The 27982-nt window shown below is 35.2% G+C and overlaps 1 protein-coding gene across 2 annotated transcripts; it reads right to left on the bottom strand.

The window, feature by feature from the left end:
• Positions 1-24122, bottom strand: LOC109079425 (cyclic AMP-responsive element-binding protein 3-like protein 3-A). 2 transcript variants are annotated; one of them, XM_042712510.1, is made up of 11 exons: positions 23955-24122; positions 19703-19813; positions 18415-18697; positions 16298-16431; positions 14761-14871; positions 13277-13383; positions 9944-10012; positions 7690-7774; positions 3867-3933; positions 3695-3791; positions 2763-2899 (listed from the first exon to the last, which is right to left on the bottom strand). In XM_042712510.1, exons 1-10 carry the CDS (start codon positions 23973-23975, stop codon positions 3721-3723), a joined length of 1059 nt encoding a protein of 352 aa, XP_042568444.1. In that variant the 5' UTR covers positions 23976-24122; the 3' UTR covers positions 2763-2899; positions 3695-3720. The 2 variants fall into 2 exon arrangements, with proteins under 2 accessions (XP_042568437.1, XP_042568444.1); XM_042712503.1 differs by lacking the exon at positions 3867-3933 and having other exon boundaries at positions 1-2899; positions 23955-24117.
• Between the last annotated feature and the right edge of the window lie 3860 nt (positions 24123-27982).

Raw genomic sequence — 27982 nt, 5'->3', positions numbered from 1 at the left:
AGGTCGTTTATTTACAAGTGGACATGTCATTCAAGTCAGAGTATTGACTAAAAATACAAAGCAATAGGAAATAAATACATTCAGTTGAACTTGGTCAAGGTTTTACCATAATGTTGTACACTCCTGAAACCTTTATCTTGGAAAATACAGTTTAACATACTCATTTACTGTTTACCAATTGATCAATAATATTCAAAAGACTCAATGCTTCAATCATGCAGTTTGTAATGTAAAAATAAACCCAACAAGAAGTAGAGCAAAAAGCCCAAAGGAGGGCTGTGCAGTAAGAAAACCAAGCTGCTCATTCTGTCCAAGGTTGTGCTGTATTTCCTGGAGCTGCACACAGAAGACAGTGTGCCAGTGGAGGCCTGTGGTGCAGTTTTAATGCAAAAGCATGTGAAACAGGTAATTGTTATTCCTCGGCACTCCTCCTTAACCTCTTTAGCACACTGACATCAGTAACTGCACCTGAAACTCTGGTGCATATTGGAGCGAAAGGTGCTTTTAAATGAATGAAAGCCACATATGCCCTTGACCACTCGTGATGCGCTGATGAACGCTGAGGTCTCGAGATGTGCAATACTCATGGGTCTAATTATACACATATTTGATGGTCAGGCAACAGCTGCCTGGAGGTTCATGGAGGTGGAGCGAGAGAGTGCAAATACCTGCTTGAACAAACTACCACACTCACTGCTCATACCCAGCCATTCTAGAGCTCAAATCTACTGCTTGTTGTATGCAATACTAAAAGGACTATGCATCTAGTTTACTGAGCAACAAAAAGTAAAAGTTGTTTAGCATTCATGGAACTGTGAATCAAAATGCTCCTGGGAGCTCTGTGCAGAAGAAAATTGCAAACAAAAACTATAAATATTAGGGTAAAGTATTGCTGGTTATGAACTCACATTAACGAGTGCCTGGATGTAATGCCCAGTTATAGGTTGGGACATTGTGCTCGTGCGGCTGCTTGATTCTGCACAAATGAGTTGAGCTCTGTGCATCAATCTGAGTTGATCAAGCAGTCGAAGTAAAGCTTATCTTGGCACAGTGATCCGCACACCTCTTGGCAGGAGTGTCTGCTTTTGATGCAATGTGCCGTGTTAGGCCAATTCCCACTGATTAATCTCTTCCCCAACAGCAGCGTGTAAAACGCAGGCCAACATTTGGCTTTGGTGCAAATTTGTGGATGCACATGCTCACTGATGCATATTAAACAGAAAACACTTCCTCAAGCTAGAGGAACTGAATCTGATTGGCTGGTTTTACACAATTTAAACACTTAATCCACTTGGAAACAAAGTCATGATATAGCTAACGTTTTCCAGGTTAGATGCAACACATTTTTGTATGAGTTTTTAAACTTACTGTAAGCATCTTTGAAATATGTACATTTTCTTTACACATTTTACACTCTTTTAAGTGTTTTCTGTACATCTTTTGCATAGGCTGCTGCATCATTATTTGAATTATTCATTTTTCCTCTCAAGTCTGTTATTGTGATTTAATGTGTTCAGATAAATCCACAACATTTTACACTTATTTTTGTGTTTTCTGTTCAACGTTTTTGCATAGGCTGCTGCATCATAATACAAATGATTTATTTTTCCATTTCAGTCTGTTATTGTGGTATAATCTCTTCAGACAAACCTGCAATATTTTACACTATTTTTAATATATGCATCATTATTTGCATTATTTATCTTTCTATTCCTGTCTATTATTGCAGTATAATCTATTAAGATGAACCCACAACTCAATGCCATATAATAGCAAAGCAAACCGTGGGTGGTTGGTCACTTCCTGTCGTGAGTGGATTTTTGGCCGGAATGAGCTGCAATGCCATAGTAAAATGTTTATAAATGTTAATGCAATGAATGCTTGAGGATGAAGTAATCATTAGATTTGCCACATTTAGCCAGCATGAAATCTTTGTACAATACTCAGAATTTTTTTTTTTATTTTTTTTTATTCACAAGTAAACTTAAGTGTCTAAAGTATATATTTTCGGAACAGTTTACACTATTTGTGTGTGTTTTCTGGACAAATTTTTGCATGCTGCTGCATCATTATTTGCATTTATTTTTAAATTCCAGTCTGTAATGGATGTAAAATATATTCAGATATTCCTGCAACTACATGCCAAGTAAAGGCAAAACAAACGTTTACGTGTCAATCAGACAGTCACTTCCTGTCTGCGGGCAGTTTTTGTCCAGAATGAGCTGCGATGCTGTAGTAAAATGTTTACAAATATTGATGCAAAGAAATGCTTGAGAATGAAATATTGACTAGATTTGCCTGGTTAGTTGCATGAAATCTTTGTACGACACTCTGAGTTTTGAAATATGTTATTCGAAAGTAAACTAAAGCATCAGTGAAATATGTACTTTTTCCACAAAATGTTGCAATATATTTTGTGTTCTTTGTACATTTTTGCATGCTGTAGGCTGCTGCATCATCAACTGCATTATTTATTTTTCCATTCCAGTCTAATATTATTTAATCTGTTCAGACAAACCCACAACTCAATGCCAGGTGAAAGCAAAACAAACAGAGGTTGTTTGCTTTACATGTAAGTCAGACTGTAACTTCCGGAGTCAGTTGTGATGCCTTGGTCAAACGGCTGGTATAATGTGTGCCAATCCGTTACATCACTTCCTGTCTTTCTCATGATGCGTTATCCACCTCAGTGTGGCAGCGTGGCCCGTGATGGGGTCGCCGTGGTGATGCTCGCCGTCTCTGTAGCTGTGGTTGTGATGTAGAGGGTCCATGTCGGCGTACTCAGGTCTGAGCCGAAGCTTGCTGTGAGGGGACGAGGACACGTCCCCATCCCTGTTGATGGAGTAGCCAGGCTGGATGCTGTAGACCTCCATCACTGAGCGCAGTGACCTGGACTGAACTGCAGGAGAGAGGGAAGAGTAAAACAGACCTCAGTCTAGGCACTTTTTAGAGTCAAACATTCATACATTCAAACATGTATATATATATTTAAACACAGAACGAGATGGAAACATCCTTTTTGTGCTAGCATGTTCCAGTTAAGTATTCTTGATCTTGACATTTGCATGCACTTTGATATTATTACAAGTATGTAAAAATATAAGACAGATAAGTTAACAGTAATGGGAAAGTAGTTACGTCATTGTGATCATTAGGTGGGCTCCCTCTGTCAATGATGTTTCGTCGATGAGCCCATGACATCTCCAAAGGGGGCTCATCAGCTAATATTAATATATATATATATATATATATATATATATATATATATATATATATATATATATATATATATATATATATATATATTGTGAGGAACATGCTTTGTGTAACGTCTGACAGCTGTGACCCCAGTGCTTTCTGCTGTCACTGCTCTGAAAGTACAGAAGTGCCTGACGACGCTCAAATGTGAGCTATAAATTGTCTGTTCCCATTAATGTCCTGTTAAAGAAAACCTGAATATAAATCAAGTTATGCCTTGATGTGGCGCCCTAGTGCTTATGTGTCTATATTATAAAAATCAGCGTCTCATATGTTTATAATGGCATCTTGGATCAGTAAACAAGGTTCACTATATGCCTCAGATGGTAAACAGAGATGTTTGGTGGTTACATAGTTTTCTGAAATGCGTACAAAAGCATAATATGATGATTATTTGCAGTGCTTTTCATGTGGCATGATGTCGATGTCGACTGACCTTTCCCGGCGCTGAAGTCACCGGGGTCAGCGACCCTCCTTTGTGAGATGGGCTGGAGGCACGGGATGAGAATGAGAGAGAAAGAGAGGACCAGCACCTAGGAAAAGAAGGAATATTAAACGAGAGGAAGTGAATAAGCAATTCCTGCTATATGGGTCAGCTGATGACCTACATCCTTTAAACGCCATGTTCCAATCAACACTTTCATTATAATCATCATCCTCATTCTCGTTCTCTTTCTGTTAAATGCACAGGAAAGATAAGATGCAGAAAAACAAGGATCAGTAATATTGCAATATCATTTCTCATATACTTTTGGGGTAGTTTGGGGTTGGTGAGATTTTTTTGAATGTTTTTGAAACATCTTGATCTCTATTTCTCACCAAGGCTGAATTTGTTTGATCAAAACTGCAGTAAAAAAAAAAAAAAAAATAAAATAAAATATTTGTAAAATTTAAAACAACTGTGTTATAAATGTATTTTAAATTTTCAGCATCATTACTCCAGTCTTCAGTATCACATGATCCTTCAGAAATTATTCTAATGCTGATTTGCTGCTCAAGAAACATTTCTGATTATTTTATTTTTCAGGATTTTTGGATGAATAAAGTTGAAAAGAACTCCATTAATTTAAATATAAATCTTTTGTTACATTATAAATGTCTCTTTACTTTCACTTTTGATCAATTTAATTAATTCTTGTTGAATAAAATTTTTTAATTTCTCAAAAAAAAAACTAAAACTCTAAAAAAAGAACAGTGGTTTACAGTACATGAATAAATTACAATTATTATAATTTATTATAATAACATTCAGTCCTTCTTTTTCCTTTCCTTCCTTCGTTTCTTTCTTCCTTTCATTCCTTCCTTTTCAGCTCTTTCCTTTCTAAACATGTTTTTGAGATGCTGTAAATCATGAAGTCAGCTCTTTACATGTCAGCATTATTGTAATATCCAGACAGTCCACTTCATTTATCTTCATGGCATCTGTGTTCATTTTAATTCAAACACACTCTCGGTGACTCACTTTTGAATTGATTCATTCATCTGCTCAAGGGAGAGATTCTATGGGGTTAGATCTCTGCCACAATTCTGCGCACGAGAGATCATATTTTGATCTGAGTTTTGTGGAAAAAATCTTTGTCTCACAAAGAAAGTATTAAAAGGGGACTAAAATCAATTTTGCATTTAAAATAAGTTTTTGGATGTGTGCAGACCTTCTCTTTTGCGCGTGCAGTGTTTCACTAGCTTGCTCCCTTGATGCCCCCCTCAGTGCTCAGTAAATGCCAACGGCTCGCTTGCTCAATGCAACCCAGCATTACAATATGCCATAACTCCAGCCAATCAGAGACGACGCTGCTAAATTCTGATCGGCTGCCTTGACAACCAATCACAACATTCCTTGCATTACTGATGACAGCAGAAGAGGGGAAATACAGTGCATGCATAAATATTACGCAAGTTGATATTCTGATTATATTTTTTTCCAAGCACATTTTACCAATTCCAGACAACATCAGTCTTAATAACTACTATTAATCCTGTATTTAATCACTTATAACTGATATATAATTGTTCATGAAGGCTGGAAGTGAAAAACTCCCCAAACTTACTGCCAGATTCTGGAAGATAAATTCTTCAAACAGTGGTACAAGAGGATGTGGTGCTCTTCCTTCAAGAGTCACTCTCAACTTATGTGTCTATAAAGCCTATATATATATATAGTCATATATATATATATATATATATATATATCTATATAATATATATATATATATATATATATATATATATTATATCAGTCTTCAAGTATTTTACTACACTTCAGTATGTGATTCTTATTAAGTAGGAGTATTTTGTAGGATTCTATACTTAACCTAAGTCTCTGAGAACCTGACACCTTGTACTTCTGGAGACTCCAGGTAGGTTGCAGTTCTGGAAAATGGGGGCTAAATGGTTCCTGGTGATTTCACACCTAATTCTTCACCTTAATTCCTAACTCTTTTGCAGTTAACATGCATCTTACCTTCAACACATGTTTTTGACTTACCCTGCTGACCCACTGAGCATTTTGCTGTCCAATGGTTATGCATTAACTTTGCAATTTCTAGTACTGCATATACACACCTGAATATTTTGAGTAAGACATTTTTCACTTCCAGCTTTCATGAATAATTATATATCAATTATAAATGATTACAAGATTAATAGTAGTTATTAAGATTGATGTCGTTTGGAATTGGTAAAATGTGCTTGGAAAAAAATATAATCAGAATATCAACTTTGCATAATTATGCATGCACTCTTCCGCTGTCATCAGTAATGCAAGGAATGTTGTGATTGGTTGTCAAGGCAGCCAATCTGAATTTTGTCTCTGATTGGCCGGAATTATGGCATATTGTAACACTGGGTTGCGTTGAGAAAGCGAGCCGTTGGCATTTAGAGAGCACTGAGGGCGGGCATCAAGGGAGCAAGCTAGTGAAACATTGCACGCGCAAACATCCAAAAATTTATTTTAATTACAAAATTGATTTTCGTGTGCTCGAAATACTTTCTTCTTTGCGAGACAAACATTTTCTCCACAAAACTTAGTTTGTGTGCGTGCAAAACGCACTTTTGCACTCTGAAAATATGATCTTCCGTGTGCAGAATTGTGGCAGAGATCTAATCCTATAAGATTCAAGACAGGATTTATAATTAAAGGAGAATGTAATTGTATTGACTGACGCATCTCGACAGAGAGCAGCCAGCAGCCAGTACGAATTGTCCTGCAGATCAGAGAGACAGACCACAAAACATTAACAGTGATTTTTGTTCCCTCTGGTATATTTTTCATTCACTTTCAATGCGTTTGCATTTTAATGCTCTTTCAGAAGAGTATGTGAAGAGCAAAACTTAGAGCATTTGAAAGAGATGATCTGAAAAGATAAAATGAAATATTGATTTAATAAAACTTATTATTATTATTATTATTATTATTATTATTATTATTATTATTATTATTATTTATTTTGTAAAGAAACATTTATATATTAAATCTGTATGATTAAAACTGTATGATTTAATTAAATATAATACATTTAATTACTAACTCTTTACATATACTGTATATATTAGAAAAATAAATATAATGCAATAATATACAACAATTATATTAAATATAAATTTAAATATAATTAAGATATATTTAAATTAAATATAAAGTTTATTTTTAAATAAAATTATTGCAGATATAATTATTTAAAATTAAATATTTATATTTAAATTAAATGTTAATTATATATAATAATATAATGTGTTGCATTTTTTTATATTTTCAAAATTAATATTAATAATAATCATATGAAATATGAAAATAAAAATATTTACTTTGTATTAATCTGAATTTATCTTTTTCTATATAAAAAACTGAAGATTTTTTTATTATTATTATTAAATTGAAAGTATTTTTATAGTTCAAAATATTTTTTTTTTCTAAAGCAGTTAATTTCCAGTCATTATATAAAATGTGTAAAAAAAAATAAAAAAAAAAATAAAAAAAAAAAAATAATAATTTTGGTCACATTTTCCAGCGACCCTTTTAAAGCCTTTAGAAATGTGTGAGATTCCTGACTTCTTTTTGTAGACTTTATCTTGGTAATCTGTGCAAAGTTTTAATAGATTGTTAAGCTCTCTATGGGTGGTGGCATTGAGATCAGTCACTGATGTAATCAGTTGTAATAAAGAAGAAGAGTGAGTTAATTAAGTAATGCTGACGACACCGCTGAATTCTCTCTCTTCTCTGGCCTATGTGTCACAGAACATTTACTTTCCTCCTTTTTTCTACCTCTTCTGCAAATGTTCACTTTGAAGCTAGACTTTGATTGCGCTTCATTTGTAAAAATGCCTGGAGCGGATTCCTTCAAAGCATAGAGCTTCCCATCTTCCTTCCTTCCTTCTTTCCTTCCTTAATTTCTTTCCTTTTCTTAGGCTCCTCTTCCTGTGCTGTCATCTTACCAGGATGCAGGTTCCCGTCTGAGCCGGTTTACTGGAGCCATTCATCACCAGAGACTGCAGCCAGCGTAACTGCTCCATCAGAGACCTGGCAGATAGATGGAGAGAGTGTGATCCAAGTTAGAGGAAGCAGTAATGGAACTTCCATTTGATGTGAACTTTGGAGTAAAGTGCCGAGTTGTGCTTTAAAAAGAAATGGCTTCATCCAAGGACAAATATGCAGGGAGTGAAAGGATTTCACAGTCCTGCAGAGTGTTTTGAAAATGTCAGCATGTTAAAACAAGTTTTGAAGTTAAGTCCATCAAAGAAGATGCTTCTGCTCATCAATATATTCAAACACTCTCAGTTTTTACTTATTAATTATTAATTTACTACTTAAATACTTCTCATTTAAAGCCAGTCCTAAAAGGATCAAACAAGAATCCTCAAATAAGATTCTACTGAAATTCTGATTGATAAGTAAATACATATAAACAGTATGTCAAAAGTCAATTGTAATAAAAAAAAGGAAAAAAAAACACTCTTTGGCAATATCTTTAGTATATTGTTATTTGAAATTATGATTAACAGAGGATTTTTCTTTTTAAAAGGGACTGAACACATTTTGCATGTTGAATACGGAGTAGAATTCTGATATATTACTAGTTATTGAAGAATGGTTTCATGGAAACATTTAAAGCTACACTATTTAACAATTGTTTTGGTCATTACGTCAGTTGTGCTTCGGCTCCGCTGTTCTACACGGATGAATCTGATGGTTTGAGGTGGATGATCATGTACAGTACTTATAATATAACTTTGTAAGGCTATTTATAGGCAACTAAACCAATGCATTAACTTGTAGAGATTAGCATTGTTACCAACATAAACATTAGTTTGTGAATCTAGTCAGTACAACAAATGATGACTGGCTAATGCAAATCTTGAAATCGTGTTTTATTACGAGTGTCGATTTCCCTTTTTTTTTCTTTCAAACACTTTTCAGTTCAAGTTTTAGTTGTGGCTTTAAGCTTCTTCCCCTGCATATAGTAGTAGTTGGACCTTCTTACCATTATTTATGGATATGACATGAACACACACAGAAGAATGATGAAAGTACAGTTTCCCGTTAAATATGTCCCGACAACTGTTAAATATGAATAATTATTATAGGCTTATCGTAATGATTTAGGGTAAGGCAAAAACACGGTTTGGGAGATGGTTTTATGATTTATGAAGTTATGAAGAAAAAAAAAGTTAGTGTAGCTTAGGAAAAAAAAGAAACTAAAAGAATCATAAGCCATGATGTAAACCTAAAGTGAATCAAAATGAAAATATTGTGATTAAACATTTTTCAAAAGTGCTTAAGGGTTCAGTAAGACTGACCAATTCTGGTGTCTTGAATGCACATGAAAATTTTTTTTTTTTTTTTTTTTTTTTTTTTTTTGCGTCTTGCCTAACAATGGGGTTATTATAATGCATAGCCAATCATGGAATATTGCTCTATTTTAGGCCTTTTTTTCCACTAGAATTATCCTTAAATGTAATAGCTGAGTTTATAGCATGTTAAATAGACTATAAAATAACCAGTAAAAGATTGAAAGAAGAAACGTTTCGTAAATGAATCTCATAATGGAATGTGATTTGAGGAGGGCCAGGTTTATAGCACAGTTAAAAAGCTAGTTTACTGTACATCAGCAGGTTATAAAACTACATATTTTACAGCAGTACTGGAGGGACACATTGTAACTGTCCATGGTTTGTTTCTTAAAAGGTTTATTTATTCTATATTCATAAGCATATGTGAGTTCATTTATTCTATGTATAAAAAAAGTGATTAAAATGTTAATATGAGATAATACACATGATATAAAAATGTGATAAAGAGGATCACAAACAGCAGGGGATACCAATATTAAATGCAAATAATAAAATGCAACTAACTATATAATCTTGCATAGTTTTAATACCAAAATAAATTGCTTTATAAAGGGAGGAGAAGGAGCTTCCTATATTTTTTGTTTTGCATGAAATTAGGCAGATGCCAACATAGAAAGATTGTGCGACATGACCTCATCCTTGAAAACTGCAGAGGAAAAATTTTTTCTTAATTTATTTTTAAGGACATTTTAGTTTTCTTTTCAACAGTTTCAGTACTGTATTGGGCCACTTGTGTCCAATGTAAATCCAGATCCTGAAGTCAAACTATTTAAAAATTACTGATTTATAGCCTTGTCAAAGTGGAGCTGATCTGATATTGTTGTAAAACAAGACTTACGTGTTGGTCTTCTCCAGCTGGAGGACTTTCTTCTGTAATTCCTGATTCTGAGCACTGCAGGCAGCCATTCTAGACCAGAGTATATTGGCCAATTATTCAGTGATAAACACACACACAAACACTCCCTATATAGTGCATGTGGTGCTGGTAGCATTAATTACATTAGACGATTCAATGATGAACTGCCAAATTAAGATTTTACTATAGTCATTTTGCATTATTGACACACTATTTTCCTATTTAATACTGTAACATTGCTTTGACACAATCTTTATTGTTAAAAGTGCTATATAAATAAAGGTGACTTGACTTGACGATAATTCAGTAATACAGGTCCTTCTCAAAAAATTAGCATATTGTGATAAAAGTTCATTATTTTCCATAATGTAATGATAAAATTAAACTTTCATATATTTTAGATTCATTGCACACCAACTGAAATATTTCAGGTCTTTTTATTGTTTTTAATACTGATGATTTTGGCATACAGCTCATGAAAACCCAAAATTCCTATCTCAAAAAATTAGCATATCATGAAAAGGTTCTCTAAACGAGCTATTAAACCTAATCATCTGAATCAACTAATTAACTCTAAACACCTGCAAAAGATTCCTGAGGCTTTTAAAAACTCCCAGCCTGGTTCATTACTCAAAACCGCAATCATGGGTAAGACTGCCGACCTGACTGCTGTCCAGAAGGACCATCATTGACACCCTCAAGCGAGAGGGTAAGACACAGAAAGAAATTTCTGAACGAATAGGCTGTTCCCAGAGTGCTGTATCAAGGCACCTCAGTGGGAAGTCTGTGGGCAGGAAAAAGTGTGGCAAAAAACGCTTCACAACGAGAAGAGGTGACCGTGGACCCTGAGGAAGATTGGGGAGAAGGACCGATTCCAGACCTTGGGGGACCTGCGGAAGCAGTGGACTGAGTCTGGAGTAGAAACATCCAGAGCCACCGTGCACAGGCGTGTGCTTTTGAACCAAAACAGCGGCAGAAGCGCCTGACCTGGGCTACAGAGAAGCAGCACTGGACTGTTGCTCAGTGGTCCAAAGTACTTTTTTCGGATGAAAAGCAAATTTTGCATGTCATTCGGAAATCAAGGTGCCAGAGTCTGGAGGAAGACTGGGGAGAAGGAATGCCAAAATGCCTGAAGTCCAGTGTCAAGTACCCACAGTCAGTGATGGTCTGGGGTGCCATGTCAGCTGCTGGTGTTGGGCCACTGTGTTTTTATCAAAGGGCAGGGTCAATGCAGCTAGCTATCAGGAGATTTTGGAGCACTTCATGCTTCCATTTGCTGAAAAGCTTTATGGACATGAAGATTTCCGTTTTTCAGCACGACCTGGCACCTGCTCACAGTGTCAAAACCACTGGTAAATGGTTTACTGACCATGGTATTACTGTGCTCAATTGGCCTGCCAACTCTCCTGACCTGAACCCCATAGAGAATCTGTGGGATATTGTGAAGAGAAAGTTGAGAGACGCAAGACCCAACACTCTGGATGACCTTAAGGCCGCTATCGAAGCATCCTGGGCCTCCATAACACCTCAGCAGTGCCACAGGCTGATTGCCTCCATGCCCCACCGCATTGAAGCAGTCATTTCTGCAAAAGGATTCCCGACCAAGTATTGAGTGCATAACTGAACATAATTATTTGAATTATTAAAAACACTTTTAATTATTAAAAACACTTTTCTTTTATTGGTCGGATGAAATATGCTAATTTTTTGAGATAGGAATTTTGGGTTTTCATGAGCTGTATGCCAAAATCATCAGTATTAAAACAATAAAAGACCTGAAATATTTCAGTTGGTGTGCAATGAATCTAAAATATATGAAAGTTAAATTTTTATCATTACATTATGGAAAATAATGAACTTTTATCACAATATGCAAATTTTTTGAGAAGGACCTGTATTTGTTGGTCTAGTATTTCTCATGAATGGGAAATAAATAAGCCATAACACTAGATTTCTAATTTGCACAATAACAAACATTTACTGGATTCAGATGAATCTCATAAAACATAATATCCAGGTCACATTTAACCCCAAAATCAATAAACAAGGAGAATATATTCTACTAAAGCAAATCTGTAAATGTAAATGTATGTAAATTACATGATTGGGGAGGGGGCCCAGGTCAATATGATGTTCAGGGGGCCCTGAAAATGCAGTGGCGCCCCTGCCCACAGGTGTCTGTTAGCATCGAACAGTAAGTTCACACGACTGACTTGTGAATAAAAAACAGCTAGATGGCTGTGGTGCTTTTAGTGACTGCAGCGCTGGCTGTGAAATGAGTTTGTCCTTTGGACAGATAAACCCACGAGCTCTTCCTTAGAGGGCAATTTCATGCCAGAAATTTGTGCAGCAGTGTGTTCTAAATGATTTCTCCAGCCTCTCTGAGGATATTTGATTCCTTTGATCCTAAGTTAAGATAATTTCAAGCCTGGATTTTTAATGACTTTCGACCTCAATTTCAACTTTACTGCAAGTTTATTTAGTAATGAGTTTTCCTTTGATATCATATTCATTCATTCAGACTGTGTTTACCTGTACCACAACCAGGACATCTGAGGTGAATGCTATTATTGTACACAAGTCAGGTACAAACTGTACAGCAGTTCACAGTATACACTACCATGCAAAAGTTTGAAGACTTTAAAGAAATCTCTTATTCTCACCAAGAATGCCTTATTTTAATCAAAAATACAGAAAAAAACTGTAAAATATTACTACAATTTTAAAGAACTTTGAATTTGAAATTTGAAACTTTAAAGAAATTTGCATTTCTATTTGAATATATTTTAAAATATAATTTATTTCTGTGATGCAAAGCATCATTACGCCAGCATTCAAATACACATATTTGCTGCTCAAGAAACTTTTCTGATTGTTATATTATTATTATTATTATTATATGTAAACAGCTGTGGAAACCATGATACATATTTTGAAGTTCATAAGAACAGCAGTAAACAGCTGTGGAAACCATGATACAGTTTTTGATGAATATGAAGTTCATAAGAACAGCAGAAATAGAAATACAAATGTCTTTCCTGTCACTTTTGATCAATATAATGTATCCTCTCTAAAACAGTAAAAACAGTAATTTCTTTAAAAAAAAAAAAACATACTAATTCTCAAATTTTGAACGTCTATGTTTTTAGATCTGTTTTCTCATTCTACTGTATATTTTTAATGTGAGACGAGATTTGTAAGCTGAAATGATTGAAATAAAGCTTGAATTTAAAAGTATATAAATGTTATGTTATATTATGTTATTTATGTATATGTATGCATGAATACACACAGTATATGCATGTCTATAATCACCTTCCCTCCAGTCCATCTACATATTCCTTCTTTTTCTTGCGGCTCTCCTGTGCCGACTGCTTGTTCCGGATTTTCCTCCGAATCTTCTTCAACATCTTTTCTTCGTACTAAGAAAATCACGAGAGAATGGGCCAGACAAAATGTTAAGATGAATTCATCTAGAAATGAGATGCACAGGAGTCTACATTTCAACCAATTCTTTTGAAACAGATTTTGTTAGGTCTGAAACCGCAGGCGACATGTGAGTAAAATCAAATCAGCTTAATCTTGTCATTATCCATTATTCTAGCACACAGAGGGAAAAACCTCTGCAGCTGAAAGGAATTAGGTGTTATTTTGATGAGAGGTGCCTTTCATCACTGACTTCATTCATCTCAGCCTTTATAAAAGCCAACTTCCTTCCTACTGATGTCTGATCAGGCTTCCAGCAGTAAACGTGCAGAAATTACACGTGTAGGAGATGGAAAGGTTGTTACTGTGATGATATTACAAGAGTGGTCATGTGATGTTATGATGTCATAACCACAGGTGTGAGAGATGTGTACCAAAGACTTTATAGGTATACCTATATGGTGAACTTTTATCACTACATATGAGAGGTGCAATGCAAAATATAACGGAATAAGTCCCATCTTCTAAATAAAAAGAGCCAATCAGCGTCATTGCATCAAAAGCATCATAGTGAATCTTGTGAAGTAAAAAGCTGTACATTTGTATAAAACAAAACCATAATCATTAAGGAAACTTAAAACCATAACTGGCCAAAATACGAGTCCCTAGTCCATAATAACGCTTCCTCCAGTGAAAGGTTTATCCCCTGTTATCTCTCACATCAAAATCCACCCACATATTTATTGTTTTGGACTGTTTTCACTTGCATGCAGTGCTTAATCTGTGCAGATTTCTCTCTTGATTCAGACGAGATTACTTTTTCAATAAAGAATATTATGGATAGAATACAGTTTGGAGTGAGAAAACGTCAGCGCTTTACAAGACATGTATTGTGGATTATTGTGATGTTTTTATCAGCTGTTTGGACTCTCATTCTGATGGCACCCATTCACTGCAGAGGATCCATTGCTGAGCAAGTAATGTAATGCTAAATTTCTCCAAATCTATTCTGATAAAGAAACAAATCGTTGAATGTTGGATGGCCTGAGGGTAAGTCAATTTTCTGCATAATTTCCTTTTTAACTATTCCGTCAACACTATTTGTTTATGTCAGATTTTTTGTTGGTTTGAAATGTTATTTTTTTAATTGTAAATCACTTCTTGATTTCCCCATTTAAATACATAGGCACTGAATTTGGATACCCAAAATGCTTGCAAATATAGCTACCAAGTGAACAGACTTTCCTTGAATGGGACAAGAGGTTGAGGGTTTAGCTGGTTAGCTTATTACGGCAGAGTTTCAGATAGAGGGCGTGGTTTTGGAGAGATGGGTGTGGTCTAATTCATATAGAACCTGTGTGTGTTCAAAATACCTTGTTAAGAGGCAGTTGGCTGGGAAGACTGAGTCCTTCCTTGGCTAAAAGTTTCTTCTCATCTTCATTAAGAAACAGTTCTTGCTGGGATTGCTGGGTGGAGGGTTTTGACTAGACAGAAACACACATTTTGTTTCATGTTCTTTTAAAATTTGTATTGCATATTATAATTATTCATTCTGTAAGCAGCTGTGGATATTATTAGTTGGGACGAAGCTGCAAAGTGCCACACAAGGACACTCCACTTAGTCTCAGGTATGAATGCATTGCATTGCATAATGACAACAAATCCTTTCAGACTCAGGAAAGTGCTACATCGATACATCTGCTCACTTGTTTTTTTCCCCAGTGTACATCACAACACATAAATCAATGACTCAATGCAGCAACAAGCCAAACACTGAAACAGCATCTGTGGAGGTATTAAAGTGTTGTGAAATGCAGTAACAGCTCTCTATTGTGCTTTATGTTGCCCGGGAATATTTACAGGTCAAAGTCATTACCAGTGAAGAGCTGTATGATTAAACACATTGGCTACTCCATCCTAAACATGCCATTAACTGTTTAAAAAACTGTAAACATATTATATGTGCTGTTGCATCATACCTCACTATTTTGTGTGTGCATGTGTGTTAAGAGACCATGTGGTGATAAAAAGTTCAACTTTTAAAGACCCCTATGTTCCATGCCATTTGTTAAAATATATATATATATATTAGCAGTGATGCATTAATGCTGATAACATGCACAGTTCGCATGATTTCACAACTGAATGTTGAGACTTATCACCAGTCCATTGGGGTGCACCTTGTGCTTTTATTTATTTATTATTTTTTGAGTGTCCTTGAGTTTTTAAGCTAAAAGCTTTTTAAAATGCTCCTGAGACACCTGCATTCTGATGCACTCTATTTCACTTATTATAGATGAACTGAATACATCTTATGTAAATGTCACCTAAGAATGCATGTCAGGTCAACCTGAGCCAGTTAAATTATGGGGCTTCCTTAAGATTGATTAGCTGGTCATTTTAGGCAACCCCTGGACTAGTTGTTTTTAAAAAATATGTTGGTTTCCACATTTCTAAAACACAATATTGGGTGAAACACTAGATTTGTAATTGTTTTTCATCTTTTTTTCTTGTATTTAATTTTATATGCACTGGCAGACAAAAGTTTGGAATAATTAAGATTTTTTTTCTTCATGTTGTTGAAAGAACTCTTATGCTCACCAAGGATGCATTTATTTAATCAAATTTCAGTACATCTTATGCTACGTACAACCTTAAAATGTTGTCTAGGTTTTGGAACAGAGCTATGTGTTTTTCTCTTTCTCCCCGAGTTCCTCCACATGTCCTGTTTTCCAGTATGAAATCTGACAGCTCCACTGCTCTCTCTCTCTCTCTCTCTCTTCCTCTCCCCATGCCGGTTGTCATCTGTGTGTATGTCACACTAGCTGTATGTTTCACACTGAATGTCACGGCAGGACAGTTGAGTCACATACACTGCATGGTGTCTGTTTATGTTCTCTCAGTACTCACCACTTCTCCGTTGTTGGAAAGCAGCAGGTCTTTTACGGTGAGCTGGTAAACGGTGGCTGGTTGAGTTCTCAGCACTGCTGACGTGCTCTGAGAGTCTGTCAGACCATCGGAGAACAGACAGGCCTCCCAATCTTCTGCACACACAACACACACACACACTCAGAATACGTTCACATCACACTGTGTCTGAAGACCAACAGACAACAAACATTTTTTTCAATTTCTTAGTGGTTGTTAGTACACTACTGTGTGGTAGATACTGTTCGAGTGGTTTCTAGGGTGTTGCTAAGGTGTTCTTAGCACATTTATATATGGTTGCTACTGTTCTTGGGTGTTGCTAGGTGGCTGCTAATGTGTTTAGCAAATTGCTATTTGGGTGCTTTTGCTCTGAGTGGTTTCAGGGCATTGGTATGCAGTTGCTAAGGTATTTTTGGGTGGTTGTTAGCACATTTCTATGTGGTTGCTGCTGTTTAGGGTGATTGTTAGTAGGGATGCACTGCTGTATCAACCAATAATTTGTAATGTGGCTCCCATCCAATAATCGCAAAGAGCTTTGTGCTTTGTTACGGCTGAAAAGAAACAAAGTCTCAGCTTTCAAATCCTGTACATTTTATTTTCACAAAATTCAAACAATTAATGCCATTTGGATGCTTAAATGTGATGTGGCAGATTGCTGAAGCACTTCAGTTCAAGCGGCAGTTCGTTAATTCCACGTTGATAGAAGTTATAGCACAAAAGGCACAATGCCCTCCACTAAAATTAGCATCCTTGGTAAATATGACCAGAGGTGGCTGTGAAAATAAATCTGTTTATCTTTTTTGATCTTTCATTCAATTTTTCTTTGAAGTAAAACAATTGAAAGTAGGGGTAAACATTTCAAAATAATTTTTTCTTTGTTGTTGTTTTTCTCTCTCTCTCTCAAATGCATGTTGGCAACAATTACTGGCACCCCTAGAAATTCTTATGAGTAAAATATTTCTGAAGTATATTCCCATTCATATTTAAATTTTTTAGCGCACAATGTGATTTATTTTCACAGCCACCTTTACAAGTATTTACCAAGGGTCCCAATTTTGGTGGAGGGAACTGTATGTTGAATGATACAGTACAACTTACTGAAATGTATCACGTCTCATGTAACCTCTCAATAGTGTTTCAACCGAAAGATATCAAATAAAAGGGCTTGGGAACAATATGTCACTTAACAATGCATTAAGCTATGGAAAGTTATCCAGAGCTCACAGTTCATTAGTTATCTAAAAAAATAAAAAAATAAAAATAAAAAATCACTAGAGATATCAAGAGATAACAGATATCATTCTGAATAATTGCCTATTGGTTTTGGCTGAGAAATTTAGCATCTGGAAGATCACAGGCTTCTCCTGCCTGCTTCAGATTTATAGGTTTATTCAGTTTGACTCTGTTTAGGTTAGTCATTCTTCATTAAATTTACTCAGGCTTTGAACACTGAAAGTTTTGAAGGCCTATTATGTGTTGTGATGGTTTTAAGACCCTACAGATTTTTTTTTTTTTTATGATTGAAAGAATAAATGAAAATTCAACCATTCCCCACATTATTTGCGATACCCTGCAATTTTGCCTTATTTGGCAATTTTGAAGCAAGTCAGTATCAGTTATTCAAGATCCATGAATCCAGAGCTAATTGAGATCAACAAAATGTTCATATGTTGTCCTGTCCTGCAGCTGTACTATTACAGAAAATCAGTACAGCCTGCAGAGGGTAGTAAACAATATGTTCCCAAGCAGAAAAACAAAAACAAAATGTGATGTTTTCTTAGCAAGTTGAGTTGATTTCTTAGTGCATCTCTGATGCAGCATAAATTCTTGTGTATAGTTTCCCTAATTGTACTCTTTAAATACACAATTACATAAAGATTGTTGACATTTTTTGACTGCATTATTTTATTATCATTTATGTCATTAATTTGTATTTCCATTTTTGTTATTTTTAGTACATTAATTTAAGCTAAACTAAACTGAGAAATGTTGCCTTGGCAACTGTAGCTGAAATATAGTGTTGTTTATTTCAGTTCAAATTTCAAGTAACAAAGTGGGTTTTTATGGTTTTAGTAACTGCTTGAAGAGTGAAATCTCACCCAGATCAATGGAGATATCAGGCTCTGTGTTTGCGACAGGTGCGTCCTGCTGCTGAAGATGCTGAGGGAGAAGATGAGGATGCTGAGGGAGATAGATGGAGTTGAAAAGCGGGCTGGTGGACGGCGGCGGGCTGTCCGGGTGGTCAGACGGGGTGTCGTCACTGATTCCGCTGTCAGAGGGGGAGGGGACCCACAGAGGAGAGCAGGGCTGTGACACGCCATTTGACAATTGCAACAAGGAGTCCAAGAAGTTATCAACAACACCTTCACCATGACACAGAATCTGCAGGAACACAAAGGAGTCACACAAAACTGTAACCTCTCTGGATGTGTTAAATTGACAGAAAGATGACAGTAAAGTTTTGTACAAAGAAATTCAAAGAAATTATGTACTTTTGAACTTTCTATACAGAAAAAAATGTATCACAGTTTATTATTATAGATAATAATCAGAAAAGTTTAACAATCATTAAAAAGGATCATGTGACTTAATACTTGAATAATCACGTTACACCAAAAAATTGACAAATCACGCTGAAAATTCAGCTTTGCAACATAGAAAACTGTAATTTTACATTTTAATATTTCATAATACTGTTTTTACTGTATTTTTTATAAATTAAATGCAGACTTGGTGAGCGTATATATATATATATATATATATATATATATATATAGATATATATATATATATATATATATATATATATGGATGGTGCCTATGATGTCTTAAAATGCTGACACATGTATACAGCACATTTACTTAGCTATTTAAATGGGGACATTACATAGACTTCTATAGTTTGTATATACAGATAACAGAGTTATACACTTTTTAAACCTACTCCTTCCCCTAATCCTACCCCTCACAGAAAACCTTCTGCATTTTTACAATTTCAAAAAAAAAAAAAAAAAAAAAAAAACTTTGTTTACTTTAGTTTTACAAAATTAGGACATCCCCAAAGGGAGGTTTTTGGAGATTTTGTCAGGTTTTGCTAACTTTTGGGTACATATTTGTCCCCAAAATATGGTTAAGTAGTCACACACACACACACACAGTGTCAGACACCAACACACACAACACACACAGAAGCTGACAGATAAATTTGGGTCAGACATGTAATATGCTGTCACTGTGTTTACAGGGAGCCTTTCAGGGTGTCTCATTAATTAACCAAATTAAAATAACTAAAAATGAAATTTTCTCAGCATGCTCTCAGCAGGAAGGTTGTCTAGCGATTTATCATATAAAACTCAGGTCACAAATATCAAATGCCAGTTCACTCACGCTTTGATCTGTGATTGACCAGGCTGGGTTGCCATGGTAACCATTGCTGTTCATGTGAGGGACCATATGGGGCTCCAGGAGCAGGTCTAGGAGTTCAGTCCCAGAGTAACCCTGAGATGTAGAAGAAAGATAAGAAGTTAGAGGAAATAGGGGAAAAACAAATGTGTGCCATGACATAAGGTGCTTTCACGCATTACACCTGGTAAATTACTGTAAAAAATACTGCCATTCTGTCTTTTTACCATTAAGATACCATTCAAACATCAGAACCAAACTACGGATAAACTGCGTCATATCAGTCAACAAAATGACCTTTAAATGCTGTGTCCTTTCTTCTTCTGTCAGAATGAGAAGCGCTTTTCATACTTGAAATAGTTAACTTTGGGTCATTCTAATGGAATCTTGGTTATATCTTCCTTTGTGTGTCAAACACATACTTTACAATTAATCCTGCACTCTAAAAATGAAGGTTCTTTAAGCCCTTTTATGCTGAAACGGTTCTTTGTGTTCGAGTTTAAGGTTCTTTATTCTTTATTCTGTAACTGTCAGCCATCAATCATCCAGAAACACAGACTGTCAGCACACTCTCAACAGGTAAAGGATTTCATTCTCAATGTCTATTCATTTTAACTTTTAAACTGTAACAGGTTTGCTACCAATCATGTTTGTTCTCTTTTTAGTTTTTTGCTCAGTTGAGGATATTTCTCTCCTCTTCTCTGCTATGTAAGTAACAGGGATATTGAATTTATGGTCCATATTGTTGTCTTAAATTATTGCTTGGGTTACCTTTCATTGCCTTGTACCGTTGTGAAGGGCTCATGCTACTTTGAGCTTTCATAAACATAATTGGAAATAAAAGAGACAGACTTTAACTTATTTGTGTATTTCTACCCATGAACACCCCACAACCACAGAGAGAAACTGCCACTCAAAATACTCACAGAATGATGGACTTAAAGGCATCATAGAAGATTGTGAATATACTGTATTTCACTGGAACTTGATTGCAACGTCTTCATTTAGTCTATTTTTTGTTTTTAGGGATTCAATCAATCAATTGAGTACTCAAGTGCCTTATATCGTTGGAATTCTTGGCTCACAATGGACAAAACGCATGCCTTGGATTTCAGTGTCAAATTTTCAGGTATTTTGTTGTTATTTTAAAACCTACTTTTGTGAGCTAGTCCTAGGTTTTTCACCCGATCGGAACCAAACCAGTGCAGAAAGATTCTCTGAAAAGTGGATCCCAAATCTTTCATAAAGGGTGGAGCCGCTTTTACTAAAACGACTGTGTCTCTTGAATGGAAAGCGATATTTTCGCCAAATTTGGAACACGGATGTAAGAGAGTTTGGCCAATTGGTGGAGCTATAGCAGGGGAAAAGAAAACATAAAAATGGCTATAACTATGCACTCGATAGTCTGATTGACTTGAAAATTGGTATGTCATGTCTTTGTCCAAAGTGCCACAAAATGTCTATGTATCTCAAAAAACATGGCTGCCATTGGAATTTTAAGCACCTAATAGACAAGGTTAACAGAGGCAGAACGAAATCAAACTTGGTGGGCATGCTTGACTCATGGTCCAAAAGGTCTGTAAGAATTTAGAAAGAAATTGGCCACTAGGTGGAGCTAATGAGTTTTACGCCTCTCTTATCTTGTGGTGTTTCACATAGCCACACAATATTCCTATCATTTGATAAATCTCTTCATACTGAACAACTTTGCCTCAAAAACCACTGCTGTCAGTCAAATTGTTCATTAAATAATTCATTATGTAAAAACCATGATGTGTCAGTTTAACGTTGAAAGAGAGCAAGATAAGACTGAAGAGTTGTAACATTTAATATTTGTTTTACGACAGAATTTTAAAAAAACGAAAGTGATATCAAGTAATGCCAACTAATTTACTTTTTTCCTCAGATTTCTCAGTTTTGAATTGAAAATATGGGATTGTAACTTAATGTGACGAGAAATTAAACCTTCTGAATTTTTGACATACTGTATTAGGCATACAAATAGGAGTGAATGTGTGCATATTTTAAAATATTATTTGCAAATACTTCAAAATGATTACTTCTCAAAGTGAATTAGATATAGAATTTCCTTCATTGTTCTAGTTGTTTAGACTGTTCATCCCTCAGTGTCCAAGACATGGATAAGGCCTTGCACTGTGGTGACCTCTCAGATTTTCTTCAGAAGAGTCTTTGATATTTTCATATATCTGGGGTCCTGAATGAAAAACTTCCCTCCACAAATGAGGCAGGAAGCTGCTCCAACCGTTAAAGTTTAACCAGGTCCGTTGAACTGGCATAAAGTATTCATTTGAAAGCCTGCAATGTTATTGTACTGTAGCACAGAGAACACCCATAGAATATGACATTCTTAACACATACACAAGCCTGGTTACACAAAAACCAACAGAAAGCCAGTATCAAACCACAAGGCAGGTTACAAAACAAACAAAAAAACCACAAACAAAACAATGAATCCGTGTGGTGGGCCATTCATCTGATATAATGAGCACAATGACACAAAACCTCATGACCCAGATGCAGCTGTCATGCTTTACATCTGACCTGTTGAAGATGGGGAGTGATGAAGACTTTTGAGCCTTCTCATCAGCTCTGCTGACTTCAAAGACACAGAAAACTCAGTATAGAAGAGAAATACAAAGGAAAAAGAATATCATGCTCTGAACAACATCTTGATGTACTACATTTTTAAAGCTGTGAGTGAAAAATCCTTCTGTCAGAGAAAGAAAACTCAACCCCAGGGTGGTTAAAGCATTGTTTCAGGATTGCATGCACACACACCCACACTGGATTGAAACCATAGGCTATGAATCACAGTTTTATTGGTTTTCTGTTTAAGTTTGTTTGGGCTGATAAGCTATCTGTACAGAATTACATTAACATGTTAGTTGTGCTAAGCCAATAGACATGATCTCGTAATGTTTCTAGAAACATTTTCTCAAACTAAACTTCTACAATTTACTCTTTATATCTTGGTAGATAAGTCCATTTCTGAATTGTATTATTGCCTTTGGGAAGAAAAATAACATCTTTCATCAAATTCTATGAAGATCAAATCATTTGAGCTATTTATATTAATTTCATAGAGATCTCTTCAATACAGTTTTATTTTAGTATAAGTAAGATATTATTTTAGTTTTAATTAATATTTTGAATTGTATTATTTTCTGTTTTAATCATTTTGCTATCTTTTTGTCATGTTTTTTCTATTCTGTCTATATAGTTTTTTTTTTTTCAATTTAAGCTATTTTAGTTCATCAAATTAATAAAAATTAAATTAAATAAAAATGATATTTACATATTTTGAAAAACACTAGTATGAGCTGCTTTGGCAACTAGCTGAAGTATACAGTATGTCATGATCCCAGCCTGTGTTCCCGTCTTGTGTGTTTTCACCAGTGTTTCTGTGTTCACTCCTGTTTGCCTTTTGTTCTAGCTGCCTTGTTTGTTTCCATGACAATTCATTGGCTCCACCCCCTTGTTACCTCCTTACCCTGTGTATATATACCCCCCTTGTTTCAGTGCATATTTGCCAACATGCCAAAGTCTTATTCAGAAGTCAAAGATCTCAATATGAACTTTCAATATCGCTCAAAAGTTTGGAATAATTACGTTTTTATAATGTTTTTCAAAAAAAAAAAAAAAAAAAAACTCACTCATGATCATAATTTGAAACTTAAAGACTGAAGTAATCACCATTGATAATTCAGCTTTGTCATCACAGGAATAATTAAAAAAAAAAATTAAAAATAGAAAAACAGTTTTTGTAATAATATTTCACAATAATACAGTTTTACTGTATTTTTGAGCAAATAAATGCAGTATTCATAAGCAGAAGAGACTTCTTTTAAAAACAATAAAAATTCTTCATTATTCCAAACTTTTGACTGGTATCTTTTATATGTATTCATCATACAATACTTTTTCTTAAACAGAAAACCGAGTGATACTATTAGTATACACTCACTTATTTTTCGAAATATGTAAAAAATTTGAAGCCACAATATTTTAGAGGATCCAAACAGGTATGGTTTTCTCATAATGTCTTTACTTGAGGTCGTTTCATTGAGCCTGAAGTAGGCCAGTTTGGCAATAAGCTTTTCAAATGTAAGTACTTAAAAACATTAAAAAGGGCAGTGTTACCTGTCTGACAGTGACCCGATTCTAATTTGACACTAACAATAAAAATCAAAAAAGCAAAGGAAATGCAATACTTCACCTTGTCTGAGAGAAGTGCCATGTTCCAGGCACTCGAATCACCAACAGAAATACAAGCAAACAGAAGAAAATTCTTAAAATCCAGAGAGAAAACCAGAGTATGTCAGTTTGGTGCTGTTCTCTGCACATTTGTGTTCTTGAAAGTGTTATCTGTTTTAGGGCAAAGTTGAAACTGCAGATAAACTCCAGATAATGAGCCTGTGATTCAGCTGGGTTGTTAATGCTCAGAGGGCTTTGACTGACAGGTTAAATCATACATGTGAGGATCTGCATTCTGTGTATCAGTGAGAAGATGATGATGATGATTTCATCAAAATAAATTGACATGATAACAGGAGAGGATGACATCACTGTCCAACTTAAAATGTAAATTATGTGGAGACATGTGAGAAGATTTTATTGCTTAGAGGTTTCAATTTCACAGCTCAAGAGACTTATAGCAATAGTTCATCCAAAAAGGAAAATTTGAAAATGTCCTCACCCTCAGGCCATCCAAGATGTAAATGAGTTTGTTTCTTCATCCAAACAGATTTGGAGAAAGTTAGCATTCCATCACTTGCTCAGCAATGGATGCTCTGCAGTGAATGGGTGCCGTCAGAATGAGAGTGCAAACTCTAGTCCATCGGTTACTGTCTTGAAATGTGAAAAACTGTGTTTGTAAGAAACAAATCCTTCATTAATTTTTAAACTTTAAAATGTTGCTTCTGGCTAAAATATTAATCCATAATACTGCTTTCTCCGGTGAAAAATTTGTCTAAATCGGGAGAGAAATAAGCAGATCAATCCCCGTTAACAACCAATAACAGTCAAAACAGTTCTAAACAAATAAATAGGTGGATATTTTGATGTGAGAGGACAAAGGGGGATGGAATTTTTCACAGAAGGAAGATTATGGACTTTTATTTTAGCCAGAAGCAAAACTTAAAAACATCTTAATGATATTTATTTCTTACAAACGGGCAGCTTTTCACTTCAAAAAATTTTAATTAAAGATCTGGAGTGGTGTGGATTATTTGTGGATTATTGTGGTGTTTTTATCAACTGTTTGGCACCCATTCACTGCTGAGGATCCATTGGTGAGCAAATGATGGAATGCTTAGTTTCTCCAAATATGTAATGATGAAGAAACAAACTCTTTTCTAAAACACTAGAGGAGATTTGAGATTATTGGACTCTTTCTCAGGAAAAACATCTATAGATCTTAGTTTAATTGCATGGGAGATATTAAAAGAATCAGGTAATGTAACCAATAAGGTAACGTGTTTTTTTGTAGACTTGCAGTGCATATTTACATACTGAAATCTTCCTGAAATAGCGACATGCTGTATGTGCATGAACCTGTGCATTCTTACAACCTCCATGACCGCTCGGCACAGAGATAAACCCAAACCTGAAAATAAACAAGTCTTTAACTGTGCAATCACTGCATGCTTATCCTGTATCTGTCCCAGCTGGTATCATATAGGATAAGACTGCTAACATTGGGAACTACACATTGTTCTGCTCATCAGAAAAAAAAGAGGAAAGTGTTACATAACTCATGGACAACTCCAGACTTGTTTCAGTGATTATATGTCGGCTTGACAAAATAAGCATACTATTATTGTGCAAACTTCTATATCAACAGCCTCAGAACCAATTTTAACCACATTTAGCAACTACCTAGCAACTTATTAACAACACAGGGCAGTCATGACTCGTGGCCTAATGGTTAGAGCAGGGGTCACCAAACTCGTTCCTGGAGGGCCGGTGTCCTGCACAGTTTAGTTCCAACCCTAATTAAACACACCTTAACCGGCGAATCAAACTATACTAGAAACCTCCAAGCAGGTGTGTTGAGGCAAGTTTGAGCTAAACTCTGCAGGACACCGGCCCTCCAGGACTGAGTTTGGTGACCCCTGGGTTAAAGAGTCCGACTTGTAACACAAAGGTTGTGGTTGTGAGTCTCGGTACCCGCTTGTTCACTACTTACTGTTTTGTGTGTGTGTGCACTTGGATGGGATAACTGCACAGCAAAAATTCAGAGAAAGGGACACCATACTTGGCCTCACGTCACATAAAACACTTTAGCAGCTAAACGGTTAAATATTCATATTCATGTACATGAAAATATGTTTCAAAGTTAAAACAAAGATTATTGTAGTACATTTTACAATAAAATACTACTTTCTACTTCAAAATGTACTTAATACAAAGTGTTACTTGATGCTTCTTTGTTAAATAATTGAGAAATTTACTAACTTTTGAGTGAGAATTGTTTCTACACCACATTTTTAAGTGTTATTTAACAGAATGCACACTTCTTTGTATAGAATCTGTGACATGATGTTAATAACCATAGAAAATAATGTCAACTGAGTTTACAAAAACAAAGAAAAAGCATTTACAGAAATTAATTTGCAATAGAAGTCTTTGGGGAAACTGTTGACCCATGACGTGCCAATATATATTAAAAATAAAAATATATTGTTCTCCTAAAGCTGTACTGAAGGTCAGAAAAAATTTCTTAGTGCCTCCCAGGCATGCCTGCAAATAAACCTGACATGACCAGAGACTCTGGACACTCTCATTGAAGAGCAAAGGTCATATTTACTCTGTCAAACAGACAGTGAGGCATTTTGCTTTTTTTTTTTACTTTAACTGAAGGGTATTAGGATCTTTGATATTATTGACTCGTGTGTGTGTGTGTGTGTGTGTGTGTGTGTGTGTGTGTGTGTGTGTGTGTGTGTGTGTGTGTGTGTGTGTGTGTGTGTGTGTGTGTGTGTGTGTGTGTGTGTGTGTGGATGGTAAAGGTGGAACGTCTGCAAGTAAAGTAGTTAAAGTCTCACACCAAGCACAATTCTTCCAAGAAAATGGTTCAGATCTACCACCAAAAAGGTCAAGAAAACCAATTAACTCACTGTTCCAATTTTGGATCCACAGATTTATTTGTGTGAGTATATGAGTGTGGGTCAGGTGTTGCCTTCATTGTGAGAACAAAATGTTTCCATAAGGAAAGTAAACTCTGAAACCATCCAATAGTCACCATGAGGAAAAAACAGCTTACTAAATTTACTACATAATGTTATAATTCAAACATGGGTGTCCATCAGACCGAGATAATGGTTTTGTTTCTTAAAAATGCACAGCTTTAGACTTGAACTATTACTGATTATTGTGATGTTTTTTTCAGCTGTTTGGACTCTCATTCTGATGGCACCCATCGACTGCAGTGGATCCATTGGTGACATAATGCTAAAATTCTCTAAATCTGTTCTGACCTGTTTCAGCACATTTTAATGCAACTACTCCTTTAAGGTTATTTTAGGTAAAATCCGTCATTCACAGTCGATTCTGTCATCATCTGTCTACCCTCAGGTCACTCCAAACTCATGTGACCTTTACCAGTAGAACACAAAATAGGTTATTATGAAAATGTCAAAGCTGCTCTAATCTATACAATAGAAAGGCATGATGATCATTGGCTGTCAAGTTGTACAAAAGAAGTCGAGAAAAACAAATGATTATTTGTGTGTATGTTTTTTTTTTTTTTTTTAAAGATCAGAAACCAATTCAAACAGCATTCACAGTCTACTGAAACAATGTTGGACGTTACATTTTCAAGCTCTTCATGTCAAGGCAGAATTTGATTGGGTAATTTTATGTTATGAGCAGACATTGGATTCACCAGTCAGTGTTGCTGTAGTTTACTAAAACCATACTAAAACATTTATATGTGCAATAAGTAAACAAAACATTAGCTGAAATAAGATATAACTTAAACTTATTTTATTTCATCAACATTTCTCATTTTCATTTAATTTAACGTGATGCACTCTAAAACTAAAAGTGCTAATGTACATAAATAAAAATGGTAACATTTTACAATAAGGTTTCATTAGTTAACTACTTTATTAACTTAAACTAAGAATGAACAATACTTCTACAACATTTATTATTCTTAGTTAATATTAATTTAAACGTTTACTAATGCATTATTAAAATCAAAAGTTGTGTTTGTTAACATTAGTTAATGCACTGTGAACTAAC

This window comes from Cyprinus carpio, chromosome A2 (genome assembly GCF_018340385.1).
Source record: "Cyprinus carpio isolate SPL01 chromosome A2, ASM1834038v1, whole genome shotgun sequence".
Classification (NCBI taxonomy): domain Eukaryota; kingdom Metazoa; phylum Chordata; class Actinopteri; order Cypriniformes; family Cyprinidae; genus Cyprinus; species Cyprinus carpio.
The sequence above is the reverse complement of the archived record's forward strand: the minus strand, read 5'-3'. Positions and strand labels throughout refer to the sequence as shown.